Source organism: Eulemur rufifrons, chromosome 23 (genome assembly GCF_041146395.1).
Source record: "Eulemur rufifrons isolate Redbay chromosome 23, OSU_ERuf_1, whole genome shotgun sequence".
NCBI lineage: Eukaryota > Metazoa > Chordata > Mammalia > Primates > Lemuridae > Eulemur > Eulemur rufifrons.
Window position 1 is genome coordinate 2883801 of NC_091005.1, and position 26685 is coordinate 2910485.

The 26685-nt window shown below is 53.9% G+C and overlaps 1 protein-coding gene across 1 annotated transcript in view; it reads left to right on the top strand.

Annotated features, from left to right (window-relative positions):
• Window positions 1-17666, top strand: part of COTL1 (coactosin like F-actin binding protein 1) — a 38300-nt gene extending 20634 nt beyond the window's left edge. Inside the window, exons 3-4 of the mRNA XM_069456285.1 lie at window positions 1445-1602; window positions 16430-17666. Coding sequence (XP_069312386.1) covers window positions 1445-1602; window positions 16430-16540 — 269 coding nt within the window. The 3' untranslated portion in view covers window positions 16541-17666. The remainder of the gene's footprint in view (window positions 1-1444; window positions 1603-16429) is intronic.
• The last annotated feature ends 9019 nt before the right edge of the window (window positions 17667-26685 follow it).

Here is a 26685-nt window from a genome sequence, read left to right on the forward strand (position 1 = left end):
CCCCGGGCTCAGGTACCCCCCGGGGGTCCCCCCAGACCTGCTGCATCAGGATCTGTGTTTGGGAAGATCCCCTGTGGCTCAAGTCCCTCCATGTTTAAGAAGCAAACGTATCACTGGGTGGCATCCTCGGGTACCCGAGCAGCCCTAAAGCCAGCAACTGAGAGCCCCTTAAGAACACAGGAGTTCATCACGGTGGCTGACACAGACGAATAGCTCCAAACCAGTCTCGTCCCCGTGGGCCTGTGAGCGCCGGTTAGGGACTGTAATGAGATCTCATTGAAAATGGAAATTAAAATACGAAGTGCTTAGGAGTGAAGCTGAGTGACGCTATGCGATGTCTTCTGTGAAGCGCAGAACTTTGGTGGGAGCCCGACATGGGTCCTGATTAAATGGGGACACAAACTGTGTCTAGACCACAGGTTCTCAACCAGGGGTGTTCTGCCCCCCAGGGGACATCTGGCAATGTCCGGAGGCGTTTTTGGTTGTCACAACTGAGGGGTGGTCCTGGCATCTCGTGAGGGCAAGAGATGCTGCTCAACACCCTACAAAGTGTAGGGTGGTCCCGGCACCGAGAATGGGCCGGCCCCAAACGTCCCCAGTGCTGAGGTGCACAGTCGTGGCCTGTCCCAGGGGGCTGCTCGCACACACGTCACTTTAAACGCTCAGGAACGTCGAACGCCGTTTTGCTGACGCAGAGCAGCGGGGGACGGGGAGCTGGACACAGTGGGTTGTGAGAGACTCTGAGGTGGCAATAACGAAAACAGCGTGGCTCTGAGACAAGGCTTGGCGTAGATCAGTGGGGCAGAGTCACCCCAAAGTCATTTTAATAGAAGCGACTATACCACAAGCATGACGCACCCAGTGGAGAAACATGCAGGATTCATCCCTGGCCTCGCTGTCCAGCCGTAAGCTAAGTGTCCCCGCTGGGCCTGGAGCCGCAGCCCAGGCCAGAGTAAGGGCCACTTTCTCCTGGTTTCCACCTCTACCCCAGCCCTTCCCGGCGTGGTTCCGGGCGCGGCTTTCCCGTTCCAGGCAGGAGCTCAACGACTGAGGGTAAGAAGAGCTGAATTTCTGTTCCCTAACTGGGATCCAGTTTGAGGCTTGATGGTGTGAGGCTGGTGGGGTTGCAGCCAGGGGCCTGGATTCAAACCCCAGCATGGTCGAGCTGCCTGCATGACCTTGGGAGTGTCACGTGGCCTTGCTGAACCTTGTGTCCCTTATGAAACGGGCACCAAAGGCTGAAGTGCTACTGTCAGGATTAAAGGCGGGAACATTGGCCAAGGCCAACGTATGAAGCCTCGTTCCCGCCTTCTGCACTGGTGCTTGTGCGTTGGGCCCCGCCGCGCGGCTCCGGCCACGCTCGTGGCTCAGAGCCTCTCCCCGAGGATGTGGTTTTGGGGAGTTTTAACCGATCGCGGTATTCTCTCTTTGCTGTTGGCCACAGATGACGTCCGGCTGTTTGCCTTCGTGCGCTTCACCACCGGGGACGCCATGAGCAAGAGGTCCAAGTTCGCCCTCATCACGTGGATCGGTGAGAACGTCAGCGGGCTGCAGCGCGCCAAGACCGGCACGGACAAGACCCTGGTGAAGGAGGTGGTGCAGGTAATTCTCCTGTGTTCCTTCGGGGCCGGGGAGGTCACTCTGTGCAAAGCGTCACCATCCGGCAGGGGCAGAGGGAGCTGGGCCTGACTCCTGGGTCTGGGACTTTGCTGAGACTTTGAACAAGCCCCACTGCGTCTCTGGACCCTAGAGCCACTGGTGAAATGGTCAAGTTGTTTCAGGATGCGGCTCGGAGGAGGTGGCTGGGCTCGCGATCCCGGCCACCACAGCAGGAACGTGGTAGCTGGTCTACCCTCTGTGTGGGGCAGGTCGCCCGCAGAGAAGGGGGCTGGCTCCCGTGGCTCCCATGGTGGCTGTGGGGATCCCGTGGGAGATCCACGAGGGCCCTTTCTCAATGGTGCTTTAACATTCTGGCCATTGAAGAAAATCAACACTGTCAATGCTGGAAGCTTTTAAGGTGGTCTGTTTGGGGTTAGGGTGTGGGGTCATGTTGAGAAGAGAAAATCTGAATTCCAAAAAGCCAACCCAGAGGAAGGGCAGGTGAGGGAGAGAGAGCTCTTTCCCTGTGGTTTGGAAACCCCGTGAAGCAAGGACTCGCTCCCTCTTTAGACTGTCGTTTACGTCACCAGAAACCAGAAACAGCGTGTGGCAGGTCCCTGCCGCAGCCCGTCTGCAGCCGCGGACAAGGGACCCCAGCACCTCCCCCGCCCCACGTGCATTGTTTCTCAGATACGAAACAGTGTAATTGGCTCACAGTAAAATAAATGTTTAAAAGTAACAGGCTGGCCGGGCGCGGTGGTTCACGCCTGTAATCCTAGCACTCTGGGAGGCCGAGGCGGGTGGATCGCTCGAGGTCAGGAGTTCGAGACCAGCCTGAGCAAGAGCGAGACCCCCGTCTCTACTAAAAATAGAAAGACATTATATGGACAACTAAAAATCTATATAGAAAAAATTAGCCGGGCATAGTGGCGCATGCCTGTAGTCCCAGCTACTCGGGAGGCTGAGGCAGTAGGATCACTTAAGCCGAGGAGTCTGAGGTTGCTGTGAGCCAAGCTGACGCCACGGCACTCACTCTAGCCCAGGCAACAAAGTGAGACTCTGTCTCAAAAAAAAAAAAAAAAAAAAAGTAACAGGCTAACGGTGGGGGTGGGGCATAGCTAAATGATGCAGGGTTTCTTTTTGAGGTGATGAAAATGCCCTAAAATCGACTGTCACAATCGGTGCACATAAGTGTGTGTATACAAAAACCACTGAATTGCAAAACACAAACGCAGACAAAAAATAGGGTATATACAATGTGATTCTGGATCGCCATCTGATTCTGGATTAGACCCATGAACAGAAAAACTGGTGAAATCTGAATAAAACCCAGAGTTTAGTTAATTGTAACACCAACACCAGTGCTGGCTGTTTCACTGTGACATGTGCCGCAGTAGCGTGGTGTTCACAGCTGGGGAAATATAGTGTGTGTGTGTGTGTGTGTGTGTGTGTGTGTGTCGTGGGGATGGAAAACTCTCAGTACCACCTCTTATAACTTTTCTGTAAATCTAAAACTCTTCCAGACTAAAAATTTTATTTAAAAAATAATCATAGGGAATCATAAATTACCATCGTTTCGCCGTCCCTGTCTGTTTTTTGATCTCCCCCTGCCCCTCCGCGCGGCTGCAGGCGCGGCCCGAGCTCGCACTGCGGTTGGCAGCTGCTTTCTTTTTAGGTTAATATCGTTTCATAAATGATGTGGCTGCGCTGTCTTTGCAATTAGTGTTTCTCTGTAGTCTGTCCCACTTCACAGGTGCACCGTAATGTACTGAATGTTCCCCTGCGCGTGGCCTCTTGAGTTGCTTCCAATGTTTCTTTTTATAAATATTGTTCCAAGCAACATTTTAATACACGCAGCTCCTTTCTCTCTTCCATTGAATTGTTTCTTTAGAATACATTCTCAGGAGGTATGGGGTTCTGTTCTGGCGTTATTAGTCGTGGGAATCAGTTTTAAAAGGTATGCGTCATCGTAGCTCACAGCAACCTTAAATTCCCGGGCTCAAGCGATCCTCCTGCCTCAGCCTCCCCAGTAGCTGGGACTACAGGTGTGTACCACCACACCCGGCTAATTTTTCTGGTTTTTGTAGAGGTGGGGTCTCACTATGTTGTTCAGGCTGGTCTCAAACTCCTGGCCAAAAGTGATCCTCCTGCCTCGGCCTCCCAAAGTGCTGGGATTACAGGCGGGAGCCACCGCGCCCGGTCATCAGATCGCCTTTTGAAAGGGTTAGCACGGTGCCTGGGACTGCGGAAATGCTCAGCACATTGGGCATGGCCTTTTGAATCTTGCAGTTCCCTTTTTCTTTCCATTTAAAAAATTGAGGTAAAATATAATAACGTAAAATTTACCTTTTCAGCCATTTTCAAGTGTAGACTTCAGTGGCATCAAGCACATTCACAGCACTGTGCAGCCATCGCCACTACCTAGTCTCGGAACTCTCCCACCACCCCCAAAGGAAACCTCGTACCCACCGAGCACTCTGCAGAGCTTCCTCCAAATCCAGAACTCTTCTCAGCTGGGTGAAGTGGGCCTGCGGCCGGGGAGATTGGGGGAAATTGATTCTCTGGTAGGAAGCTTTAGGTGGGAGGAGGAGTTATGATTCATTTGTTTGCAAGCTCAAATACGCTGAGGCACAAAGGGGACTTGCCTGGCCTTTGGAACTGGGAAGTGCAGGGGTTTTGGCTTCAGGTGTGGCTGGATCCAGGGCTCAAGTAGTATTTTCATCTCATTCCTTCAGTTCTGTTTTTCTCTGGGTTTGGCCTCAGGCAACTTCTGCCCAGCAGGAGGAAAGGTCCAGGCTACCGTGGTCCTTTGGGTCGGTGGTCCTTTGGGTCAGGATCCCAGAAGAAGAGAGGCCTCTTCCTTCACTGTCCATCAATCCCTTAAGAGGACCCTGATTGGCCCAGCTTGGGTCACATGCACACCCTGTGGGGCAGGAGGCGGGTTCAGGATTGGCAGCTGCAGTGCCATCCCAGTTGTTAAGAGAAGGGGATGCTGGTGGGTGAAGGAACTGCAGGTGCAGTGTCATCTCTTGACCCTTATCATTTGCATTTTCCACCTCTGTTGATCATCTGAAGCCGCTGCAAGCCCTCACGTTTGTACTACAGCTGCAGATGCAGCCACTCGGGTTACAAAGGGTCCTTACGCTGGTCTGATGGTGTCTTCCCACGGTCACTAAAGTCATGCCGAGACTGGCATGTGCCAGCTCTCCCTCTGCCTAACGGACACTCAGACCAGATGTTCTCTAAGGGAGCTTCTGGGTGGGCCACCCGGATTCCATGTCCCGGGGACTGGGTCACTTCTCCAGCTGCCTTTTGCCACCGTTTCCATGTGAAGAATAAGTGGATTCACTTTCAGTTTTAAGATTATGGTATGAATAGACCCTTGACTTCCGTTGGAATAAAGTAATGCACACGCATCCTCGTGCTTTGTAGGAAACGTGGCGAGTGGAAGTTGATTGCATGTCACTGAGGTAGAGTGACTGGAACCGAGAGAGGTGCCCTGTGTGCCACTGACTACCCGTCTGACCCTGGGCAAGTCCCTCTCCCTCCCTGGGCCTCAGTTTCCTCATCTGTGAAGTGATGAATTGGATGAGTTGCTGTGTCATATTCTACTTCAGCATATTATGAAAATTTTTCTTTCTTTTTTTTTTTTTTTTGAGACAGAGTCTCACTCTGTTGCCCAGGCTAGAGTGAGTGCCTTGGCGTCAGCCTAGCTCACAGCAACCTCAAACTCCTGAGCTCAAGCGATCCTCCTGTCTCAGCCTCCCGAGTAGCTGGGACTACAGGCATGTGCCACCATGCCCGGCTAATTTTTTCTATATATATATTTAGCTGTCTATGTAATTTCTTTCTATTTTTAGTAGAGATGGGGTCTCGCTCTTGCTCAGGCTGGTCTCGAACTCCTGAGCTCAAACGATCCGCCCGCCTTGGCCTCCCAGAGTGCTAGGATTACAGGCATGAGCCACCGCGCCCGGCCGATTTTTCTTTTTCTTTTTTTAAAATGGGGTAATTTTTTTACGAAGGCATTTTACCTTTAACAAAGAACCTTAGTTGACTTTGACAAAGAGGCAGTATGGTGCAGTGGTTGACTTTTGAGCCAGATGGTGTGGGTTTACATTCAGCCTCATGACTTGCTGTGTGGCCTGGGGCACGTTTCTTACCCTCTCTGGGCCCCAGTCACCTGACGTCTAATGTAGCGTCTGACTGTTAGGGTTGCTGTGGGGATTAAGCAAACAAATACAGAGAAAGTGTTTAGAACAGCGTCTGGTAATGACCCTGGAAGTAGTAGCTGTTACTTCCAGTTCTCCCTTTTAGACAACACCATGACGCACAGCTTGGGTGGAAAATGTTTCTACGTTGTGGGTTATTTCCTTAGGAGATGGTAGATACCTGTGCTGAGCTATGGGGTGTGAATCTTGTTGTTCCCCAATATTGCCTGATTGTCTTGCAAATGGCCTGGACCACAGTCACAGCTGTCAGCAACACAGAAAGGTCCTGGCCTCACCCACGCTTGCCAGTGCTAACTTGAGACAATCCATACTTCATCTGTGGCCTGCCACTTAGGTGTGCCGGCATAGGGGGAAACTGAGGCTCAGACCAGTGATAGGCCCTGCCCTGAACCCACAGCCAACAAGCAACAGAGCCGGGGCGAGACCCTGGACCCGTGAATGGTCAGGAGGTTCGACTCTGGGTCTGTGTTCAGAGCCAGGCTGAGAACCCGAGAGGCATCTGTGGCTGGGGGGAAACAAGACAGGTGCCAGCCAGGCCACAGGGCCACAGGGGCTGCTGGGTGCGGTGGGCTGGGCGATTGTGGCACCCAGACCTGAGTCCCCGGAATGAGCTGAGCACGCAGCACGCACGGCCGCCGCGCCACAGCTGCCGTCTGCCACACAGAAGTGCCCGGCTGGTGCCCGGGACAGAACATCGGCCCCATTGTTCTTGTGTCTTTCACGAGATTGTTGGGACAATGCGGTGGCTGCTGACAGCGACCTGCCCTGTGCCGGGGCCCGGCTACCTTGATTTAGAGCCAGACCCGGCCAATGATGCATCGTGCTTGTCTTGCAAAACGGTTTTACTCATGTGATGCTGTTATTTATTTTTTAACATAATATGAGGGTTCCCAGAGCCAAGTACCCAGAGGGCATGTCCAGCTTCCAGCGCTGGGAAAAGAGAACGACAGAGGTTGTGTCCTCCGAGGATCTGTGGGGGTGGGGGGACAGCGTTTCAGGAGAGGAGCAGACCCCGCAGCTCAGGGTCTCTCCAGATGCTTCTAAGCCCAGAAGCAGGGTCGGCTTAAATACGGGATCCCGTCCACCCAGGGCCAGGTGTGCCCAGCCCTCCCCTCTGAGCACCTCTTTTGTGTACCAGTGTGGAAGATACATCAGTAACAGTAGCTCGTGTCCCTGCTATGTGCCCGACACCCTTTGAAGGCTTTCCGCATGTTAAATCATTTGTTCTTTTTCCCGGATGCGGAGCCTGAGACCCGAGGAAGTGGCATGCCTTGCCCAGGGGTGGACGTGGTGGGGCTAAGCCTGGAAGCCACACTGTGGTCTCGGGCCCCGACTCAGTCACATCCCCTCCCCACGAGTTTCCAAAGTCTTCCCGCACCAGGGAGACCGGTCAGAGGCCGTAAGTGGAATGTGGACGCTTTCCTTGTGTAGACGCGGGTCTACGGCTATACGAGTTGTATAAACTCGTGTCGCCCGTGTACATTTGTTTTTAAATTTACTGGTTTTCCATCTTTCTCGATGGTGGAAACTTTCTTAAACTGGAAACTGAACACGGTTGTGCTGCTGAGTCAAATGGGAAACATCCTGGGCTTCGGGGGGAGTGAGACTCAAGTCCTATTCTGGCTTCATCAGCGCACAGCTGTAGGACCTTGGGCAAGTAATTTTCTCTCTAGAATTTCTGTGTTCTCACTTGTGAGAAAGACAAAGTGTTGGTGCTTGGTAAACTCTTATTCATCCTTCAAAACCCTGATTTTTTTTTTTTTTTTTTTTGAGACGATCTCACTCTGTTGCCCAGGCTGGAGTGCAGTGTCATGATCACAGCTCACTGCAGCCTCGAACTCCTGGCCTCAAGCGATCCTCCCACCTCAGCCTCCCAAAATGCTGGTATCACATGCTTGGCCGACCCTGATTCTTTACCCCACACCCCTACCAGCCTCCATCGGAGTTCATTGCTTCTATATCTGTTTCCACTATGGTCCAGGTTCCAGGAATTGTAACTAAGTGCCCAGCTAGAAAGTAAGCCCCTGAGGGCAGGCGGCTCACCAAGCCGTGGCTGCTGTACTACCCGGGACTCCCAGCGCCTGAACGGTGCTGAAACAGCAAAGAAATGAAGCTATCCGTGCAGGTTCTTTGTGTATTGCTAGGACAGACGCTAACAAACGCGCAGTAACTGTTCTTTGGTTTGAATTCAACTGTGGAAGCCGGTTACACCCAGGGAGGGACTTGGGGCGAGTGACATTTCCAAAGGCCTTGCTTTTGCTTCAGTGGAAAGCAGAAGTGGGAGCTGGGGGGGGCGGCTGGGGGAGCCCACGCAGCTCCGGGCAATGAGACTTGCACGGCCGCCACCCGCCTTTGCAGGGCATGAGCTGCCTCCCGGGTCTCCAGGGACTAGCCGTGGAGCCTCACTGCCCCAGGGCTTTCAGCTGCTTGTTTTCACCTGGGGTGTTTACACTTCTTCAAGCCACTGGCTCATGGAAGGAGGTGTAGTCTCAAAGCCAGAAGGGCCTTTTGGTCCCGATGCATGTCACCTGGGCCGTGCCCCGCAGGGCTGCTTGTGGCTCCTCTCATATATTTTGAAAACACAAACTACCTGAGTGAAAAATGGAAAGCTCCCCAGCGGCCTATGAATGGTGGTACCAGGTACCTACCACGCATGCAAGGCCAGGTGCTGTCTCACCCCCAATGCACAGATGGGGAAACTGAGGCTTGGAGAGGATGCATTCTTGAGCCACGCTGAGTGTTGAGGCAGAAGCCTGTGGCGAGGGATCAGAGACCACTTTAAAGCCGTGGCGGGGTGGGGGCTCTGGGAAGACTTTAAACGGGAGAGTGGAGGAGCCAGCTTGGTGCTCCTGTTACCAAAGGTGTGAAAAGCTCTTAGGGGGCAGGGGAGAGCCCCACACCTTGGGTTTGGGCCTAGCATGTAAATGAGGCCACTTTAATGCACAAACGGTTCTGCCCAGCAGGCTGTGGGCTGCCTGCCCTTCGCTAAGCTCCAGGCCAGGTGCCAGCCCTTGGCCAGCCGGCCTGCCTTAGCATTGCACCTGCCCGGGTCACCTGCCAGCAGCTGGCCTCCTGATGCCCTGACGCGGTGGTTCCCGACAGTCAGTCCAGTGCACAGTCGCCGTGCCGTGAGGACACCCGGCCAGGACACGTACAGGTCCTGGTTGAAGGGGCCGGACGAAATGAACCCAGAGAGCCTCCTGCGTGAGCCGCGCGTTTCCACGTGCCGGGTGGAGGCTGGAGGCTGCCGCACTCTCAGTCCCGTCGCTTCCGGTACCGCTGCCCACCTCTGTCCCCTCTGGCCAGCCTTTGTCCCTGGACATTGTGCCTTTTGAGATTCCCCTCTGGAGCAAGCCCAGGCTCCGACTCTTCCTCCTCTCCCAAGACAAAGTGGTGGTTGGTGGTTTTACCCCAATCCGTGTGGTTTGCAAAAGCGCTCAGACGCAATGAAGGAGCGCGGTGGCCGGCGCCACCCTCCGCGCCACGCAGAGATTTCCCTGCCTGCCGCGGGGCCCCGCCCCATGGCCCGGGTTTCTACGCGGCCTTTGTGATAGCAGAGACACAACTGTGGCCCTTCTCTTAACATTTCACAAATATGTTTTCAGTTTTTGTAATTTTGATGACCAAATACTATTTTGTGAATGTAGCACAACACATGTAAGTCTGATACCCACTTTGTGTGTTTGCTCCTGTGTGTGTACGTGTGGGGGGTGTGTATGTGTCCCTGCTCCTCCTAAAGACCTTGCTGTGGAGTTAATCGCGTGACCTTTTTGCTGGCTGCGTCACCTCCCTGATCCTCAATTTCCTCATCTGAAAAATGGAGATGATATTTAATGCATGGAATTGTGAAAATCAAGTAAGGTACTGCATATGATAAGTGCCTGGTGTACATAAAGGGTTCGACGCAGATACTGTTCACTTATTCAATTTTTATTGAAAGACAGAAATGGTCTGGTATTTACTGGCAATGAACTTCTTTGAGTATATGTGTTGTCATTTAAAAAAAAAATTCTGTTATTTCTTTGGGAAAAATTCCCAAACAGGGTTGTGGCTGAGGAACAAGAAGTGCTAGGCACAGTTTTGACTGAGCAGAAGTTGACCTGAACCTGGAGTTAATCTCTAGCTTATCAACTGATCAGCAGGCATGGGCTATTTGGAGTTCTGGGTTAAGAAGGATTCTGAGGTTAAGCCTAGACTTAGTGGGGAAAGTGCCAGGATTGATTTGTGATGTCTGCTGTGGACATGGGAGGGGAGAATAGAGTATGTTTCCCACATTCTCACTGTCCCTGGGCTAGATGAAGCAATAGTCTGAAATCAGGCAAGGTGGAGTTGGGCTTCTGTATGTATCTGTGGTTAGGAAAGAGGAGGGTTAGACTCTAGGCAGTTGCCCAAATGCTAAAGATGCTGGTAGCCCTACAGGTGTCAGGGTTCCAGGCATAGGAACAACTGCCCCCATTCGGTTTTGTCCCAAGCCTAGTCACAGCGTGTTCTTGGGACGCCAGACCTTCCTCCTTCCATCTTCATTAGATGCTCACCCCGGGCCTACCTGGATCGTAGCCGTGTGCCTCTGTCTTGTCCTTTGTTCTCTCCCTAGGGAAGCAGGATCACGTCACTCCTGAGCTGTGAGGGTGACACAGGTGCCATTGCTCCCTTATCTGTCAAACGCTCGGGGGTGCCATTTTGATCTGTTTGTTTTTCCCCCATTTTCTATGATGACTCATGCCTCTTATAACAACCTGTTCTTTTTGAGTCAATTACACCTTGCTGGTAGGATTTAAAAAACCTTGGTCTTTCAAGTACTTTAGAACAGTTGTAGGAGGGGCAGCGTGGGGCCGGGAGGGGCTGGCAGCCGTGTGGGGTGCATTTTCCTTTGGCCCACGCTTCTCGGAGGCGGCCCTTCTCCTAGCAAGACGCAGCGTGCATGAGACTGCTTTCCTTCAGCACTGCAGGGTCTTTGGTTTATAATTAATCTTCCTGCACTGGGTGGGAAGGCAGATGACTGTGGCCAGCACGTGTCTGTCTGCCCCCCGCCCCATCTCATGCACGTGGGAGAAGAGATTCTATCCCCTACGTTTTTTGCGAGGATTTGGGACAGGCCTGGAGCCGGCTCAGCCTTCGCTTAGAGAGCCGTGCTCTGAGCCCAAAGCCGCCTTTTCCATGGCCGTTCTCCCCAGCGCCCCTCGGACCCTGACGTCCACGGTGGAACTCTGTCCATGTCCATGTGCTCCCGAGGCTTGGGTGTGGGTCCCGGGACCACCGGTGGGGAAGCCCTGGGAGACCCTTTGTGCAGCCGCCTTCTTTCACGGAGATGGAAGCCGGGGCCCAGAGCCATTGAACTCTCCTTTCAGGGGGTTTAGGGCCCTGCTCCTCTTTTTCTGCTCTCAGTCCCTCAGAGAGGCCCATAAATACCAGAATTTCGACTTCCAGAGCCTAGGAGAGTCTATGGCATATAATAAGTGTTCAATGAGCACGTGTTTGTGGGAAGAATGAATTGCTTTAGCTTTCATTGTCTTTAGATACAACCAAGATCACCTCTCCTCCCTGATATCACAGATCTAACTGCCCCAAAGAGTCCCCACTCACCTTTTTCTTCCCAGAGCTTCCCCTGCACCCCCCGACACCCGGGTTCTCCATGGTGGTCAGGGAGACACCATGGTCCAGACGCTCTAAGTAGACCTGACAGTTCTCCCCCGACAGCTCCTCCCTGTCCCCCCGCAGCCAACCCCGGGCCGGGCCTCTGGCCTGGCAGCTGGATTTACTGGCCTGTCTCCGCCTTGGTTATTCAGAGGAATTCCTGGGACTTTCCTTCGCTGAAAAATAAACACTGGGAAGGGAGAGAAGAGGAACCAGCCTTTGCTCCAAGCAGTTCTGAGAACTTTTTTGTATCTTAAATTCCCCTACAATCTTGAGGATGAAGAGGAGCCCACGGTCATGTAAAAATCTCCCTCACTCTGTGCCGGGCACACCCATCAAGTGTCCCAGCCCTTTGCACGCTCATGAGATCCTCACAGCAGCCGCACGACCCGGGGGCTGTTGCTGTCCCCATGTGCGGATAAGGAGATCGAGCTCGCGGAGGTTGAGTCCCCGGGGAGGGCCAGGCTGCTGGAGGGGCGTGTGGACAACTGTCCCTGTTTGTATTTGGCCCAGACCTACTCCTAGCGCTTTGGGGTTTAAACCCAGGCAGGCGGGAGCCATTTAAAAATGAAAGGCATGATTTAAAGCCAAGGATGGGAAATGTGTGTATACTTTTTACACCAGCCTTGCAAACCGATGCTCGACTCTGCACAGAGCCCCGGCTGGTCCCTGGCCTCATCCTTTGCCAGCGCGCCTTCCGCAGGAAAGGGGCTGACGTCTGCTTTGCATCTTTGAGGGACGAACGTAGGTGCACTTGGGAACGGTCACAGGAGCGAAATTCGTCTTCGACTTGGTGGTTACGCAGTTCCAACCCATTTTGATGGGGGCTGAGCTGGGTGGGGCCTCTTCCTTTGAAAAGTCCTGCTGTGGCCAAAAAAGGAAAAGTCCCTTGTCTGGAAGCTGCCAGAGACGAACACCATGTTCCCAGACAAACACAGAAAATCTTTCTGCAAGCACAGGTGACAGTGCCCCGCCCTGGCACATCTTGCTCTGGCGTCTCGATGGATTCCTTCTGCTCCGGCAGCCTCCGGGGCCAGGTGCTCTGGGGCTCCCCGTGACTTTGGCCGTGACGTCGCTGTGCCTCGGGATGAATGGCTCACCCTCTCTGGGTCTCTCCCTGGGCCTCTGTCAATGGAGGGGTGAGCGGCAGGTTTCAAGGGCCTGTCTTGGTCATTAGAAGAGGAAAAAAATTCAGTGAAGAATGAGGAAGGACTTGATTGTCTACAGTTTCTCTGGTGTCTCCCTGAGGATAAATTGGAAATGAAATGTTAAGATAAGGCAGGACTGGAGGCGTGAGCTGGTTGACTGTGTTAAGACACTTGATCTGTACCCTTCTTTTTGGCAGTAATCGGATCACTGGGTGATTGTCTTTAAGACTTGTAAGCAGTCACTATAAAAACATGCCTTCTGTGGACAAAATAATCTTCCGTTCTGTTTCCTACTGAGGTAGAGAGGAAAGGACATTGGGCTGATCCAAAAGGGTCATCCAGTTGCATGGTGGCCTCTTTATCTTCTTAGATTCAGTTTATTTTAAACCTTTTCAGAGATCATATGGTTTCTTTTCTTTTCTTTTCTTTTCTTTTCTTTTCTTTTCTTTTCTTTTCTTTTCTTTTCTTTTCTTTGAGACAGAGTCTTGCCTTGTTGCCCTGGGTAGAGTGCAGTGGCATCAGCATAGCTCACAGCAACCTCAAACTCCTGGGCTCAAGTGATTCTTCTGCCTCAACCTCCCGTGTAGCTGGGACTACAGGCGCACAACATCACGCCCAGCTAACTTTTCTATTTTTAGTAGAGATGGAGTCTCACTCTTGCTTAGGCTGGTCTTGAACTCCTGGGCTCAAGTGATCCTCCCACCTCGGCCTCCCAGAGTGCTAGGATTACAGGCGTGAGCCACCACACCCGGCCTATGTTTACTTTTCTATATGGATACTTTTTATAACATGGAATCATTTTTTGCTAATCTTGTGGTTTTAAACATGTTTCTGGTATGTGGCATAGGGCTTGGGGTTGCTTTTTATTGTCCTTTGAAACAGCATTTTTAAAGGTAATTTTGTTCATTTACATTTATTGTTATGTCATATTTTCCTAGAGTCTGCCACCTGTTTTGCTGCTTATTTGGGTTATAATTTGGTTTCCCACGTACCTGTGGTTTCAGGGTGGACGGCAGTTACCTCCATCGACATGTCACTTTGGATTTCTTAGACCTTATCAACCTGACTTCTGCTTAATCCTCATCTTGTAATAGGTAACCGACACAGCCACTGGTTCTTACTTCTTTATACTGCCATATATGGCTATCACAAAGCCGAGGACCTTGGACTTCCTTCTACAGGCATCCTGAGCTTTCGGCTTCTTGCTCCTGGGTGCTCGGGTGCTCTCTGCCCCTCCTTCATGCCTCGGGGTCTCGGGCTGAGAGATGCATGAATTCTCAGTTCTCCTTTCTGGCTCTCAGTTCAGCTCGTGTTCTCTCACTGCACTGGTCCCTTGCACGCACACTCAGTGACACGGTGTGGCAGAACGACAGGGTGTTTTGTCATTCTGACCAAATCTCTCCAAGCCCAGCCCAGGGGTCTTATCTTAAAAAAAATAAAAAAGCCAATATACTGAGGGCGATTACATGAGAGAACGGGAGGCCGTGCCCGGCACTTATCAGCTGCCTGATAAGTACTAACCTCCCTCCTCCCTCCCTGTTAGCATTCTTGGCGGCTTGGGCGCCAGGTGTTTGTCTTTTTACTGTAAAACTTGACCTTGGGGGTTCTCCTGCTTCAGTCATTCTTCTTGGTAGAATGGTGACCTTTTTGGTTTGGTTTTGTTTTTAAATGGAGGTGAAATTCCCTTAACATAAAATTAACCGTTTCAAAATGTACAACTCAGTGGCATTTCGTACATTCACGATGTTGTGCGGCCACCACTTCTACCTGGTCCCAAAACATTTTTCTTACCCCAAAAGGAGATGGTGCCTCTCGTAACATACCAGCTTTGGAGTCACCTGGACCTTCTAGCTGTGTGACTTTGGGCAAGTATTGTGACCTCTGGCCTTTGTTTTCTCGTCTTTAAAATGAAAATAATATCGATTATCTTACAGGAATTTTTTTTTTTTTTTTTTTTTTTTTTTTTTTGTTGAGACAGAGTCTCACTTTGTTGCCCAGGCTAGAGTGAGTGCCGTGGCGTCAGCTTAGCTCACAGCAACCTCAGACTCCTGGGCTTAAGCGATCCTACTGCCTCAGCCTCCCAAGTAGCTGGGACTACAGGCATGCGCCACTATGCCCGGCTAATTTTTTCTATATAGATTTTTAGTTGTCCATATAATGTCTTTCTATTTTTAGTAGAGACGGGGTCTCGCTCAGGCTGGTCTCGAACTCCTGACCTTGAGCAATCCACCCGCCTCGGCCTCCCAGAGTGCTAGGATTACAGGCGTGAGCCACCGCGCCCGGCATCTTACAGGAATTTTTAAAAACAACTTTACTGAGGTATGATTTATATACTGCAAAATTAACTCATCCTCAGTGTACGATTCAGGGATTTTTAGTAAATTTACACACCTCTGCAAGCATCGCCACAATCCCCATTTTAGAACATTTCTATCATCTTCCGTTCCCTTCTCCAGCCCCTGGTGACCAAACCACTCATCTGCTTTCTGTCTCTGTGGAGTTCCCTTTTTGAGACATTTCATGTAAATGGAACCAGACAATATGTGGCCTTTTGTGACTTGCTTCTTTCACTTAGCGTCACGTCTTTGTGGCTCATCCACGCTGTACCACGTAGCAGGACTTCGTTCCTTTGCCAGGCTGAGTAATATTCCAGGTGTGGCTGGACCAGGTGGTGTTTACTTGCTCATCTGCTGGCGACATTGGGTGGTTTCCCGGTTTGGCTGTCACCGTGACGTGTGCGTCTGCGTGCAAGTGTGTGGGTGGGCGTGTGCCTCCACCCCGCTGCGCAGATCTCCAGGAGGGGAGTTGCTGGTCCTATCGAAGTGTTTTGAAAATGGTATTTGCTAATGTGTGTCACTCAGCACGACCACACAGTGCCTGGCGCACATTAAGTACTTAGTGACGGTTGTCCTTGTTTACATTAGTTCCTTGTGGACTTTTTTATGTGGATGATTTTCTGACCTTTAGAGTTGTTATTTGTAGTTTTTTGGTAGCTTTTCCTGTATTCCTGTCACCATAGCTCAGGGTTATTTGATTCGCCAAATCACCTGCTTTACTCATTCACGCCACGGACATTCACCAGGTGCCTCGTGTGTGCCAGGCCTGTGGGTTACATGGGCGAAACCTGTGTGGCCGTTTTGCTCAGCCCTGTAGCCCCATAAGGTGGAGTGGTGTTTTTTGAGTGAATGAGAACGAAGCCCCTGCCCTCAAGTAGCTGAGCATGGCTGGACAGCCCAGTACGTGCCCAGGCTGGTCACTCAGACCTGGGACCAGAAGCCCCGCACCATTGCGACCAGTGGGGGCCAAGAGAACCTGTCATGCCTGTCTCTTCCCAACTCCACGTATGATGACACAACCCCTCTGGGCATAGAATATTTATACCATGGAAATGGGCAAACGCTACAGCTCAGAGCTTTCCTCCTTTTTTGGGGGGGAGTCAGGTGATAAGTAAACATTTACCAGCACATCCACCTGCCTTCCCAGCCTCATAACCTATTGTTCTCCCAACAAGATGGTTTTTCACAGATGGGGAGGTTGAGGCATGGAGAGTTGAAGGGACGTGCCCGGGGTCAGGCAGCTGGAAGGTGGCAGAGCTCACACTGGCCCGTCCCTGTGGTTGTGGGAAGACACAGCGTGTCACCGTCACCCAGGCCCCGTCTCTAGGCGTATTTCCCTGCCAGTCAGCCCCGCTGCCGAGCTTTCGTCGTGATCGCGCGCTCCTGTTTGAGGTGCCAGCGCTTCCTAGCGTGTTGCCGGAGCCGCACTTGGATCACGTCCTCTTCTTCTTCATAGGAACCATGTGTGTTTTTGTCCTTGCAGAATTTCGCTAAAGAGTTCGTGATCAGCGACCGCAAGGAGCTGGAGGAGGATTTCATCAAGAGCGAGCTGAAGAAGGCGGGGGGAGCCAACTACGACGCCCAGACGGAGTAGCCCCGCCCTCCTGGCCAAGGTCATCGCCTGCTCCCCGGGGGAGGGGACCGCCGGCCTCAGCCACCAGCCCACCAGCCCACCAGGCAGAGGAGAAGCCACGAGAGGCAGCGCCCGCCACCCTGTGTCCGCACCCCAGACCCCTTCCCGCCCCTCCGCGCACCTGCTGCGTCCCGTCTCATGAAGCTCATGGAACATCTTTCTTTGATCTTTTTCTTTATGGCCCCTCTTTTTTGTTCTAAAGAAAAATCATTTGGATGCCAAGGTCCTGCATGTCATCAGATCTGAGATGCCTACGGCGGTGACCCCTTTTCCTGGCATTTCTCTCACACGCGACGAGGCCTGCCCGGTGGGCTTCACCATGACCTCGCGTGGCTTCCGCAGCCTGGGCCGGGGCCGCTACCTCCCGGGCACCCGGGCACTGCCGAGCTGCGCCCGCTACTGCAGCCTTCATAAGCACATGCATTTATCCCATGGGGCCGCCGCCGCCCTCCCGGAGTCGGCTCCAGGGTCACCCGCCCCCACTCAGAGTTGCCTACGCTCCATGGTCAACAGCAGTGACAGCATTGCTGGGTGGTGACAAGTGTAGGTCTGGCCCGGACCGCATAAGATAAAATTTTGCCTTAAAACTTGCCTGGCAGGGGCTTTGCCGCATGGTCTGAAAACCCCCCGTTCCCACCTTTGTGACTGAGATTTCCTTGTGGCTTGGAGAGGAGGCCAAGTCGGAGTCCAGAGTTGACCGGAGGAATATTTCAGGGATAACCTCAGGGGCTCCCAAAGTGACAAGACGTAGGGGGAGAGGCCCGAGGTGGGGAGCAGGAATTTAGGTAGAACTGAGAACTGACCCCTTACCTTCAGCGAGGTCCCGGCGAGCAGCGGGGATGGCCCGGCCCGAGGGCTGCCCCGGCCCCCACGGCCACCCGGAAGTCGGTGGTTTTGATCCTAGGCCTGCACCGCGAATGCAAAAGGATTGGTTTTGTTTCTAAAGAAAGATGAGATTGGCTTGGTTCTTCATGAGCGCATTTTATAGAGTTCTTTTTCTTTTTTTCCTTGCTCATTTCATTTTGGGGAAGAAATCTGTACTGTATTGGGGTTGTGAGGAATATCTCTGCACTCAGACAGTTTACAGAAATAAACGTTTTTGTTTTTCAAAAACCAGTTTGCTTTTCTGATTTGTCACGCAGAGTTTTCTTTCTTTAGGACCACAGGCAGTCGTCCTCACGTTCGGACGGAAGAGGCATTTGTAGGGTGCGTGGGGCTCGTTCACATTCAGTAGCTTGTTTAATTCTGAACAGCCGTGAGAAATAGGTGCTGTTTTCGTCCCCATTTTATGGAAACTGAGGCTCAGAGAGACTAATTCACCCAAGGTTACCCAGGCAGAAAGCGGCAGGGCTGGGACTTGAACCCAGGTCTCCCACTGTCCCCCGGAGCTGTGGCTTGAGAGGGGAGTGGGGAGGCCCTGGATTTGGGATAGGGACGTGACCGCAGGTTGCGATCCTTTTTGAGCGGGAGCCGGAACGCTCCTCTCTGTCTTTTCAGGAAAAGCCAAGAGGAAGCGTCCCCTTTGGCTTGGCCGTGACACCCTTTCTGAGGGTGTCCTAGAGCTGCAAACCTGCACTTCCAGCACACCGGATCCGGTGGGAACTGAGAATCAGGCCAGAGGAGTTTCACACGCACAGGCGACCGGGCTTGGAGCAGCTGCGTGCGGGGCAGGGCGGGGGCAGGGAGAGGGCAGAAGCCAAAATTGGAGCAGGAAGGAATCCTACACGGTGCGGGCAAGGCCGAGGCCAAGGCTGCGCTGCCCAGGGGATGGGGGCTGAGGGTTGTCACCATCCCAACCCTGGCCTGCCCCAGCCACGTCTGGGTTCTAATACCTGCTCATCTGTTCACAGCTGTGTGGCTCTAGGCGGGTCAGTTAACCTCTCTGAGCCTCGATTTCCTCATCTGCAAAATGGGCCACAACCTTGCCTACTGCATAAGAAGGCTTAAGGAGCAGTGACAATTACGCTTGCAGAGGGCGTCTGTAAGGGCACCGTATCACCTCATGCCTGCCACTAGTCCCCGTCACCCCTGTGGGCTTGTGTTTTTTCCTATACTTAGAACACAGGGAGTTAAACTAGGTCTCTTGCTTCCCAGCATATGAGCTTTAGCTACGGCCACAGAAGGCGGGCTCAGAAGGGGTGTGTCTTCATGTCACTCATGCACTCTGGCCCCTCAAGCCTTCGATCCTCTCCTGGAACCTCCTGGCCTGCGGGGCCCTACCCTGGGCTCACCGCCCTCCCGACTCCCTGTCACAAATGGGAGGTGGCGTAGAAAGAGCAAGGGGCTCTCTCCAGTCTGCCCCTAGGCCCGTGGTCTCATCCTGGCTGTGAATTAGGATCCCTGGGAGCTTTGACAGCACAGGTGAGGCCTCCATCCCAGACCTCTGAAATCAGAGGGCCAGACCTGAGCAAACGCCACCTTTTCCTGTCCAGACGGCTGCAGAAGTGGCCTGACCTGGGGCAGGCGGGACGGGGAGGCCTGCGTCTCCCTCCCGTGGGTTCCTCTTGTGAGTGGAATCTTGAAGGGTGAGTGCAGATGGGTGTTTGTTGAGCACCGACTGTGTGCCAGACACTGGCCTCATGAGGGGGCCCAGTGGTGAACAAAGTCAGACACAGTGCCCGCCCTCAGGGAGGCTGAGTCTAGCAGGGATGAGGGATATTAACCAGCTCGTCCCACCAGTGGGCACACAGTTACAGCTGAGAATCAGCCCTCTTTTGAGAAAAAGGCCTAGGTTTTATAAGAGAAGATTGCAAAGGTCCTCGACCTGGTTGAGGTATCAAGGAGGGCTTCCCTGAGGAGGTGGCACCTGAGCTGAGAACTCGGGGAGCAGAGGAGTAAGGCAGGCAGAGGGGGTGAGGGGATGGGAGTGTGGACACAGGCTCCAGGAGGGGTGGCCTGGGGCCTGGAGCAGCTTGTCTGTATGTTGAGGGGTTTGGCTCCTTAATTCAAATAAGTACAGCTTGGGCCTTTGCTGGAGGGTCTGATGGGATTGTGAGCTCTCTGAAGGCAGAGAAGCTTCACCTCTATCCTCCCATTAACCCTGGACCTAGCACCTGGGAGGTGGCTGGCACTGCACCTGGAGCTACCCCACCTGGGCCTGCCCCTGCCGAGGCCTGGCTGCTCCCCGATCGGGCCTAGCATATATACACTCTGAATTTATTTACTCATTCGACAGCTGTTCCAGTTACTGCTGTGTACCAAATTACCCAATGAACCTAAATGGTATAAAATAACAACCATTTTATCTTCCCTTGACGTGGTGGTGCAGGCATCTAGGAAGGGCTCAGCTGGGCGGTTCTTACCTGCAGGGCTCTCTCATTTGGTCATGGATGGATTGGCTGAGCTGGACGTCCACACCAGCCCTCTTCTGGGGCTGGCAGCTGCTGCTGGCTGGCGTCCAGGAGCTCAGCTGGGCTGTGTATTGGAGCATTCACGTGTGGCCCCTCCCACACGGTGGCCTCGGGGTTGTTGGACTTCTTAAATGGTGGCTGGCTCTCAGCGTCCCAATAGAGCCAGGAGGAAGCTTTGTGGTCTTTCCTGACCTGGCCTCAGAAGTAGAGTGACACCGTGCCTGCTGTACGATATTGGGGGGAGTGGTCATAAGCCCCCCAGAGTCAAGGGGAGGGGACAGGGACCGCACCTCTCAATGGGAGGCTTCCCAAGAAAGTTGTGGTCTTTCGTAAAAGCACCACACCTAACTATGACCCGCACTGTGCTTTGCCTGGGGTGCAGGCGGAGCAAACCAGCCTGTCATCATGCTCTGGTGAAAGAACAGGTACTCAGAGTGTCACCTCTGTGCCCTCGGGGCGGCTGCTACTGGCTGATTGACCCTGGGATGCTTCTGTGTCTCAACTTCCCTCCCTCAGGGGTTTGCACCCCAGGGGTTATCTGGGGCCGGAGGGAGGGCGCCCAGCCCCAGGGCACCGCCCTGGCTGGGGAGAGGTCTCCTGCAGCACCGAGGACAGGATGGGCTGTCCTCGGTACAGGCTCCCATTTCCCCATTTCTTAGTGAGCCATAGAACAGAGAGAAAAACAGAACAGGCCAGCGCCAGGTGACCCATGAGGAACAGGCAGCCGCACAGGCCGGGCTCAGAGCTCAGCTCTGGGCTCAGGCTGGGGTCCGAGGTCTGCAGCTTACCAGCCGAGGGATCCTGGGCTGGTTCCGTCACCTCTCGGAGCCTCAGTTTCCTCCTGTGTAAAATGGGGCCATGATGATAGTACTGACCTCACACATTTATCCTAAGGACTAAAGGGGATGAGACTTGTAAAGGGCCTGGCACGATGTCATCTGCTAATGTTACCATGGTGACTCTGCATGGTCCTGGGACACCATCCTGTCCTGGGAAAGGGCGGGGGCCATGAGCAGCCCTGGCCTCACACCAGGGCAGTGACGGAGCCCGTCTGCCCTTCCGCCCCTGCTGTCAATGCCAGAGCAGGCTGACAGCTGGGTGGGGCTTGGGCGGAGGCAGCGTGGCTCTTAGGCCCCCAATGGGAAGGGGTGGGGCTGCGAGGGGAAAGGTTCGAATCCCAGCTCCGCCGTTGCAGGCTGTGTGACCTTAGGCAGGGTGCCCGACCCTCCTGAGGGGTTCCCAGGACAAGTCTTGCAGCCACGCAAGGTTCAGCAGTTCAGCGGGGCAGCGACGCATCCTCCGCTTGCAAGGAGGGTCGCCAAATATGTGTGAACAGAAATACAGGCCACCATGCTCACCTAGGAGACAGCTGAGCCAGGATTTGAACCCAGGCAGTGCTGGGCTCCAGCATCTCCTCTTTAGCCCATGCTGGGGGTCTCACAGGCACGGACGCAGGAGTGAGTGAGCTCCAGCACCCTGTGCCAGGGGAAGCAACTGGCCAGTCCTCGCCCGGGTCCCCAGCCAGCCCCATCGCCAGGACCAGCCCCGGACAGGCGGTCCCCCAGGCTGCAGGCGGGCTGGAGCGGGGGTTCCAGCAATGGGCTGCTGTCTACACAGAGGAGTAGGGCAGGCAGCCAGACCCACCGCGGCCCCGGTCCCTGACTGCATGGACGCCATGGCCAGTCTTTCCCCAGCTCAGAGGACAGCAAAGGAAAGTTCTGGAGGCATCTCCTGGAGGACCATGTGACGCCTCTGTCTGGGGGTCTTTTGCACCGGAATGACTCTGACCTTCCAGGAAAGACCTGGAAGTCGGGCAGTGGCCCCGACGTTGATTCTCCACGGCTTGATCGGAAAGTGTTGAGTCACGGCCTTGGACACCTGCATCCCAGAGACGGAGAAGTCAGAGTCTGGCCGGGAGCCACGTGCAAGTCTGGCCAAAGAACAGGTACAATGTGACCTTCTGTAAGAACCTCAAAGCAGAATAGTCAAGATGGAGCCCGCGGCCTGGGTGACACGCGCCGTCATCAGACAAGACTGGCCGCGTCCGGAATCCGAGGCATCCGCGAGATCTGTTCTGTCTCAGGAGGAAGGAGCTGCACTCCCCGACACCTCAGGGCAGTTCTGTCCCCCGGGCAGAGCCAGGGAGGAGGCTGAAGGTATTTGGGCTCCAGGGTGCCACAAAACGAGTCACACTAGAGGAGCCCCGTCCCGCGGCCTTTTCCCACAGTTTGGAGGGAGAATCTCCACGGTGAGCACGAGCTTGACCTTCACCCCGAATGGCCTTTAGCTCTGCGGTCCGTACCCCGCCACCTCCTGGAGCAGCCCGGAACCCTGACAGCCCAGTGGCCTGCGAGGGTCCATTGTCCTTTGGATATAAATAAATGCTCAAGTCATGAAACCAAGAGAAAGCATTTTTAGTGCTTTTTTTTTCTTTCAGGATTATGCCTTATTTTCGAGCCTTTTCTTGTCCGCCAGAAAACTTCATCCTAAACTTAGCAGAGAATTTCAGCCCCCAAACTGCAGCCGCATTCAACCCTCCCCCCACCGAGAGCACCTCACTCCTGGGACCACGGTCACACGGTCACACGGTCACACTCCCAGCGGGGCCCTGTTTGTCTCTCCAGCCAGGACTTTGTCCCCCTTCCTCCTCCCATGCCCCAGTCCGGGCCCTGCTGTCCTTCCTGCTGCTCCCTCTCGAGAGACTGGTCTCTGCTGGCCTGCCTCTTCTAGAAGGTTCCCACACCCTGTGAAGGGGGCAGAAAGGTGGCTCCCAGAAGACACGTCCGTGCCCCAGAACCCGTGAACATGACCCTATTTGCAGGCTCTTTACAGATGCAACTAAGTGAAAGACCAGCCTGGATTTAGGGTGGACCCCAAATCTCACGAGAGGCAGCAGAGGGAGATTTGAGCCGGAGAGGAGAGAGAGGAGAGCCGGGAGGGAAGGCCCCGGGGAGACGCAGGTGGACTGCAGCGAGGACACCTGGAGCCCGCAGGAGCTTTAAGCGGCAGGAAGGACCCACCCCTGCAGCCTCCAGAGGGAGCACGGCCCCGCCCACGCCTGGGTTTTGGACTTCTGACCCCAGAACCGTGAGCAAACAAATGTCTGTGCGTCAGCCCCCAGCTTGTGGTCCTTGGCCATGGCAGCCCCAGGGAACTAACCTCCCCTCTCCCCTCCCCCACTGGCTGGCCTCGCACCCAGTAGGTGCTCACTAAGGGATTGGCGAGTTGGGCTTCACCGGACCCCCCTGCCTGAACGGGGAGGAGGTGGGGCCCGGCCCAGGTCTGCTCAGACCAGCATCAGACCCTTTCCATCCTGAACCAGGCAAAGAGGCCAGTGGCTTCCTGGCTTTGTCTGCCTGAGTGCTGGCTCCCACCTCTGGCTCTGTCCCCAGTCCTGCCCCTGGAATGGCAGCCGTCCTGTGTCCCTGTCCACCTTCTCCACCCCCAGAGGCTTGAACTCCTGACTCTGACTCCTCTTTGCTTTTACTAATCTCTGGAGGAGCCTTAAGACACCACAGGGAGGGGTGCTGAGGACGCTGGGGTGTGCTGCAGGGCTGGGGCTCTGTCGGGCTCTGCCCAGGTGGCAGGTGTGGGACTTTGGCTCCTCCAGGCGGGGCGGGAGAGGCGGGTGCTGCCCTGAGGCTAACGGCACACAGGGCTGTGGCGAGAACTCCGCTCCCTGCTGTGAGCCTGCGGAGGGGCTGCCCTGCCTGCCTGGCTGGGGGAAGACGGAGTCAACAGGCCCCTATGACCTGGGGCTGAAGGTGGCCACGGGTTACGTCGCGTAAATCCAGAGAACTCAGGCAGACGGTGACAGGCCGTTCTTTGCTGCTTGGCTTGTCCCTAGCGGTTCCCGTGTCTGATGTGACTGCTGAGGACCTGCCAAGACGGGGAGGGTGTGCACAGGCGAGTCAGGCCAGATGCTTCCGATACATCCCAGACACAAAGGTGGCTGTAAAGGCGACTGACACAGCGAGGAGGGCATAGTGATCGCCCTTGGGCTACGTCTCCAAACAGTCTCAGGTGTGGGCTGTGCCCTTACGCCCGTGGGCAGAAGCAGGTCGACTGCAGTGGGGAGGACGGTGGGTGCCGGGGGGGGGGGGGGGGGGGAGGGCGAGCGCCGCCTGGGGCTCCTGTGTGTCTGGTTCACTTGTTTCTAAAGAGCTGAAGGAAATATTCTCTGCTAAAGTTGATGTCTGTGCCGTGAGCAGGTGGGGATTTGTCAGAGGGTCTTCCCTAGTTTTCTGTCTGGAATACAGAAGTTCAGAAATGCTTTTGTTTAACAGACGAGGGAATTCACATAGCACGCCCGCCCGGCTCACCTGCACAGGTGCCTTGGTTTAAAGTACCCCTGGTGGAAGAGCCAGCAGGAAGCTCAGGAAAAAAGTAATAAGGCTTCTCCGGGAGGCCCAGTCGCGGGCAGAAAAGGCGGGTCGCTGCTCAGGAGCACGGGTTTCGAGTCTGAAGGTTCAAACACTGACATGCAGCTGGTTGCTACCGAAAACATCATTGTTGGTCTGAAAGACCAAGAGGGAGAATGTCCCCAGTGCCCCCCTGCTGACTGCCTCCTTCAGGACCTGGGGCCCATGCCAGGGCCCTCATCTCTGTCTTCCCTGCACCCAGCTCCCCGGCCTCCCAGATGCCCCCACGCGCTGCCCACCGCCCCTGCAGGAAGCCTGGCCCAGTGCCCGCCAGCAGCAGGAGCCCAGTAACTACCCACTTACCGAATGGTTGGCACCTGAGCGGCCCGTGCCGCAGAGATCAGCGACCCCTAACCCCATGTGGAGCGTAAGTGTGGAGAGCTGTGCTTCTCAAAGGCTGTCCCCAGACCTCCTGCAGCAAAAGCACCCTGCATGTTTGCCACAGTGCAGGTCCCCAGGTCCCACGCCAGACCCAGTGAGTCCCGCTCTTGGGGGACGGGTCCCAGAATCTGCAGGTAGAGCCAGTTTCCAGGTGATTCTTAGATCTCTAATGGGAACGTCTTCGCCGAGCATGGAGCCTAATCTGGCTCTTTCTCCAGTGGTCCTTAACGGGTGGCCGGGGGATCCCAGCATTAGCGTCACCTGGAAGCTTGTTTGAAAGGCAAGTCCACAAGCCACCTCTCAGGCCAGGCGCACCTGGGGTGTGGAGTCAGCGACTCCGACCTGGGCGCAGTTTAAACACGCGCAGGGCGAGGCTGGCGCGTCCGGCTTCACTGAGAACCGTTGCTTTTGACCACAGCTCTGCCCTCCTCCTTTTTGCTAGAAAAGAAATTTTGATTCCATTTTAGAAGAATTTTTTGAATGAACTTAATTCTTTTATAAGTATTACATGCCATCCTAAAAATATTGAGAAAACAGATAAAGCGGAGGAAGGTAAAAATGACCTCTTAGCCCACCTCCTAGAGGTTACTGTCGTCATGGCCTTGCGGACTTTTTAATTAGCACATATTTATTTTCAAAATTTAAGATTATACTCTATATTTTTGTAACCTGCTCTTTTCACTTAGCAATATGTGAACACTTTTCACATCAATGAATATTACTCGTCATTTTTTTTGGTTTATATTGGATGGCTGTACCGTAATTGATTTAGCCAAACCTCTATGGCTGGATATTTAGAGAGCTGGGACTGGCAAGCTGGTGTCACACAAGCCGTGTTTGGCCCCCTGACGGGACAGGACTTCACACACTTGGCTGCGTGGGGTGCAGTGCCCCACTGAGGGGAGCCTGCTCACCTGAACTAACATGCAACAGATACCCCAGAGTTGTGCAGTGCAGGACCTGCACAACAGTGCCCAGAATCCCCACCCCAAATTTTGAATCGGTGGCCAACATTCAAAGATGGAAAGATTTTCACATAAAAAATCTGCCTTTCAATTATTCATGATAAATCCAAACATCTAATAGCCCTGGATTTACGTTCCTGCAGAGTAACAAGGGGCTGAGGCTGGGTTACGGCTGCCTGTACAGATGGTGGGTGAGGCGGGCGTGCGCCCCAGGGCCCCCCAGCCCCCGGCTATCCACTTAATCTCTCTGTCATCCTTTCATTAGCTCCTTTCTGTTAACTCTCTGGTTCCCGCAAGCATTTGAGTTTGCCACCCCTCGGTGACACTGTTAGTATCGGTTGAAGGAATCATTCTCCAAAGTCACAATAGTCTAGAGACAGAAGATGCTTCCTTTATTTCATTTAAATAGCCCAGATGGGGAGTTGCTATGGCAACTCTGGGACCATATTGCAGATTGCTTCGGGGAAGATCACAGAGCATCCTCCAAGCGGCCGCACCCCTCCCCCACCCCACCCTCACCCTGACTCCGAGGGTAGTACCTTCCAGCGTGGATGCAGTTCCAGCTGCTCCCGAATAGGGAGTGAGCAGGTGTGCTCCGTGCTCGGAGAATGGAACGTCAGGTCCAAAAGGGAGCACAGGGGTCATTTAGCACCGCAGGTTCTGGTTCCTCCCCCACAAATGGCTCCTTTTCTTGTTTACCTCCCCGTGCATTCTGTGTTTTGGAACAATTGTCTGCCAGACGAACTGCATTTAGGAAGCACAGTTTGTCTTCTCATATAAAAAGAAAACCAAAATGAATAGTGGCAGCCCATGTCATTGTGGTTAAGTAAATGGGTTCTAATCCTGGCTCTGTCATTCACTTGCTGTGTGACCTTGGGCAAGTTGCAAAGCCTCTCTGAGCCTTGGTTTTATCACCTTTTAAATAATTACCATAACAGTAGTCTGCGTCTTACAAGGTTGCTGCAAAATACCTGGCGCATGGTAATCCA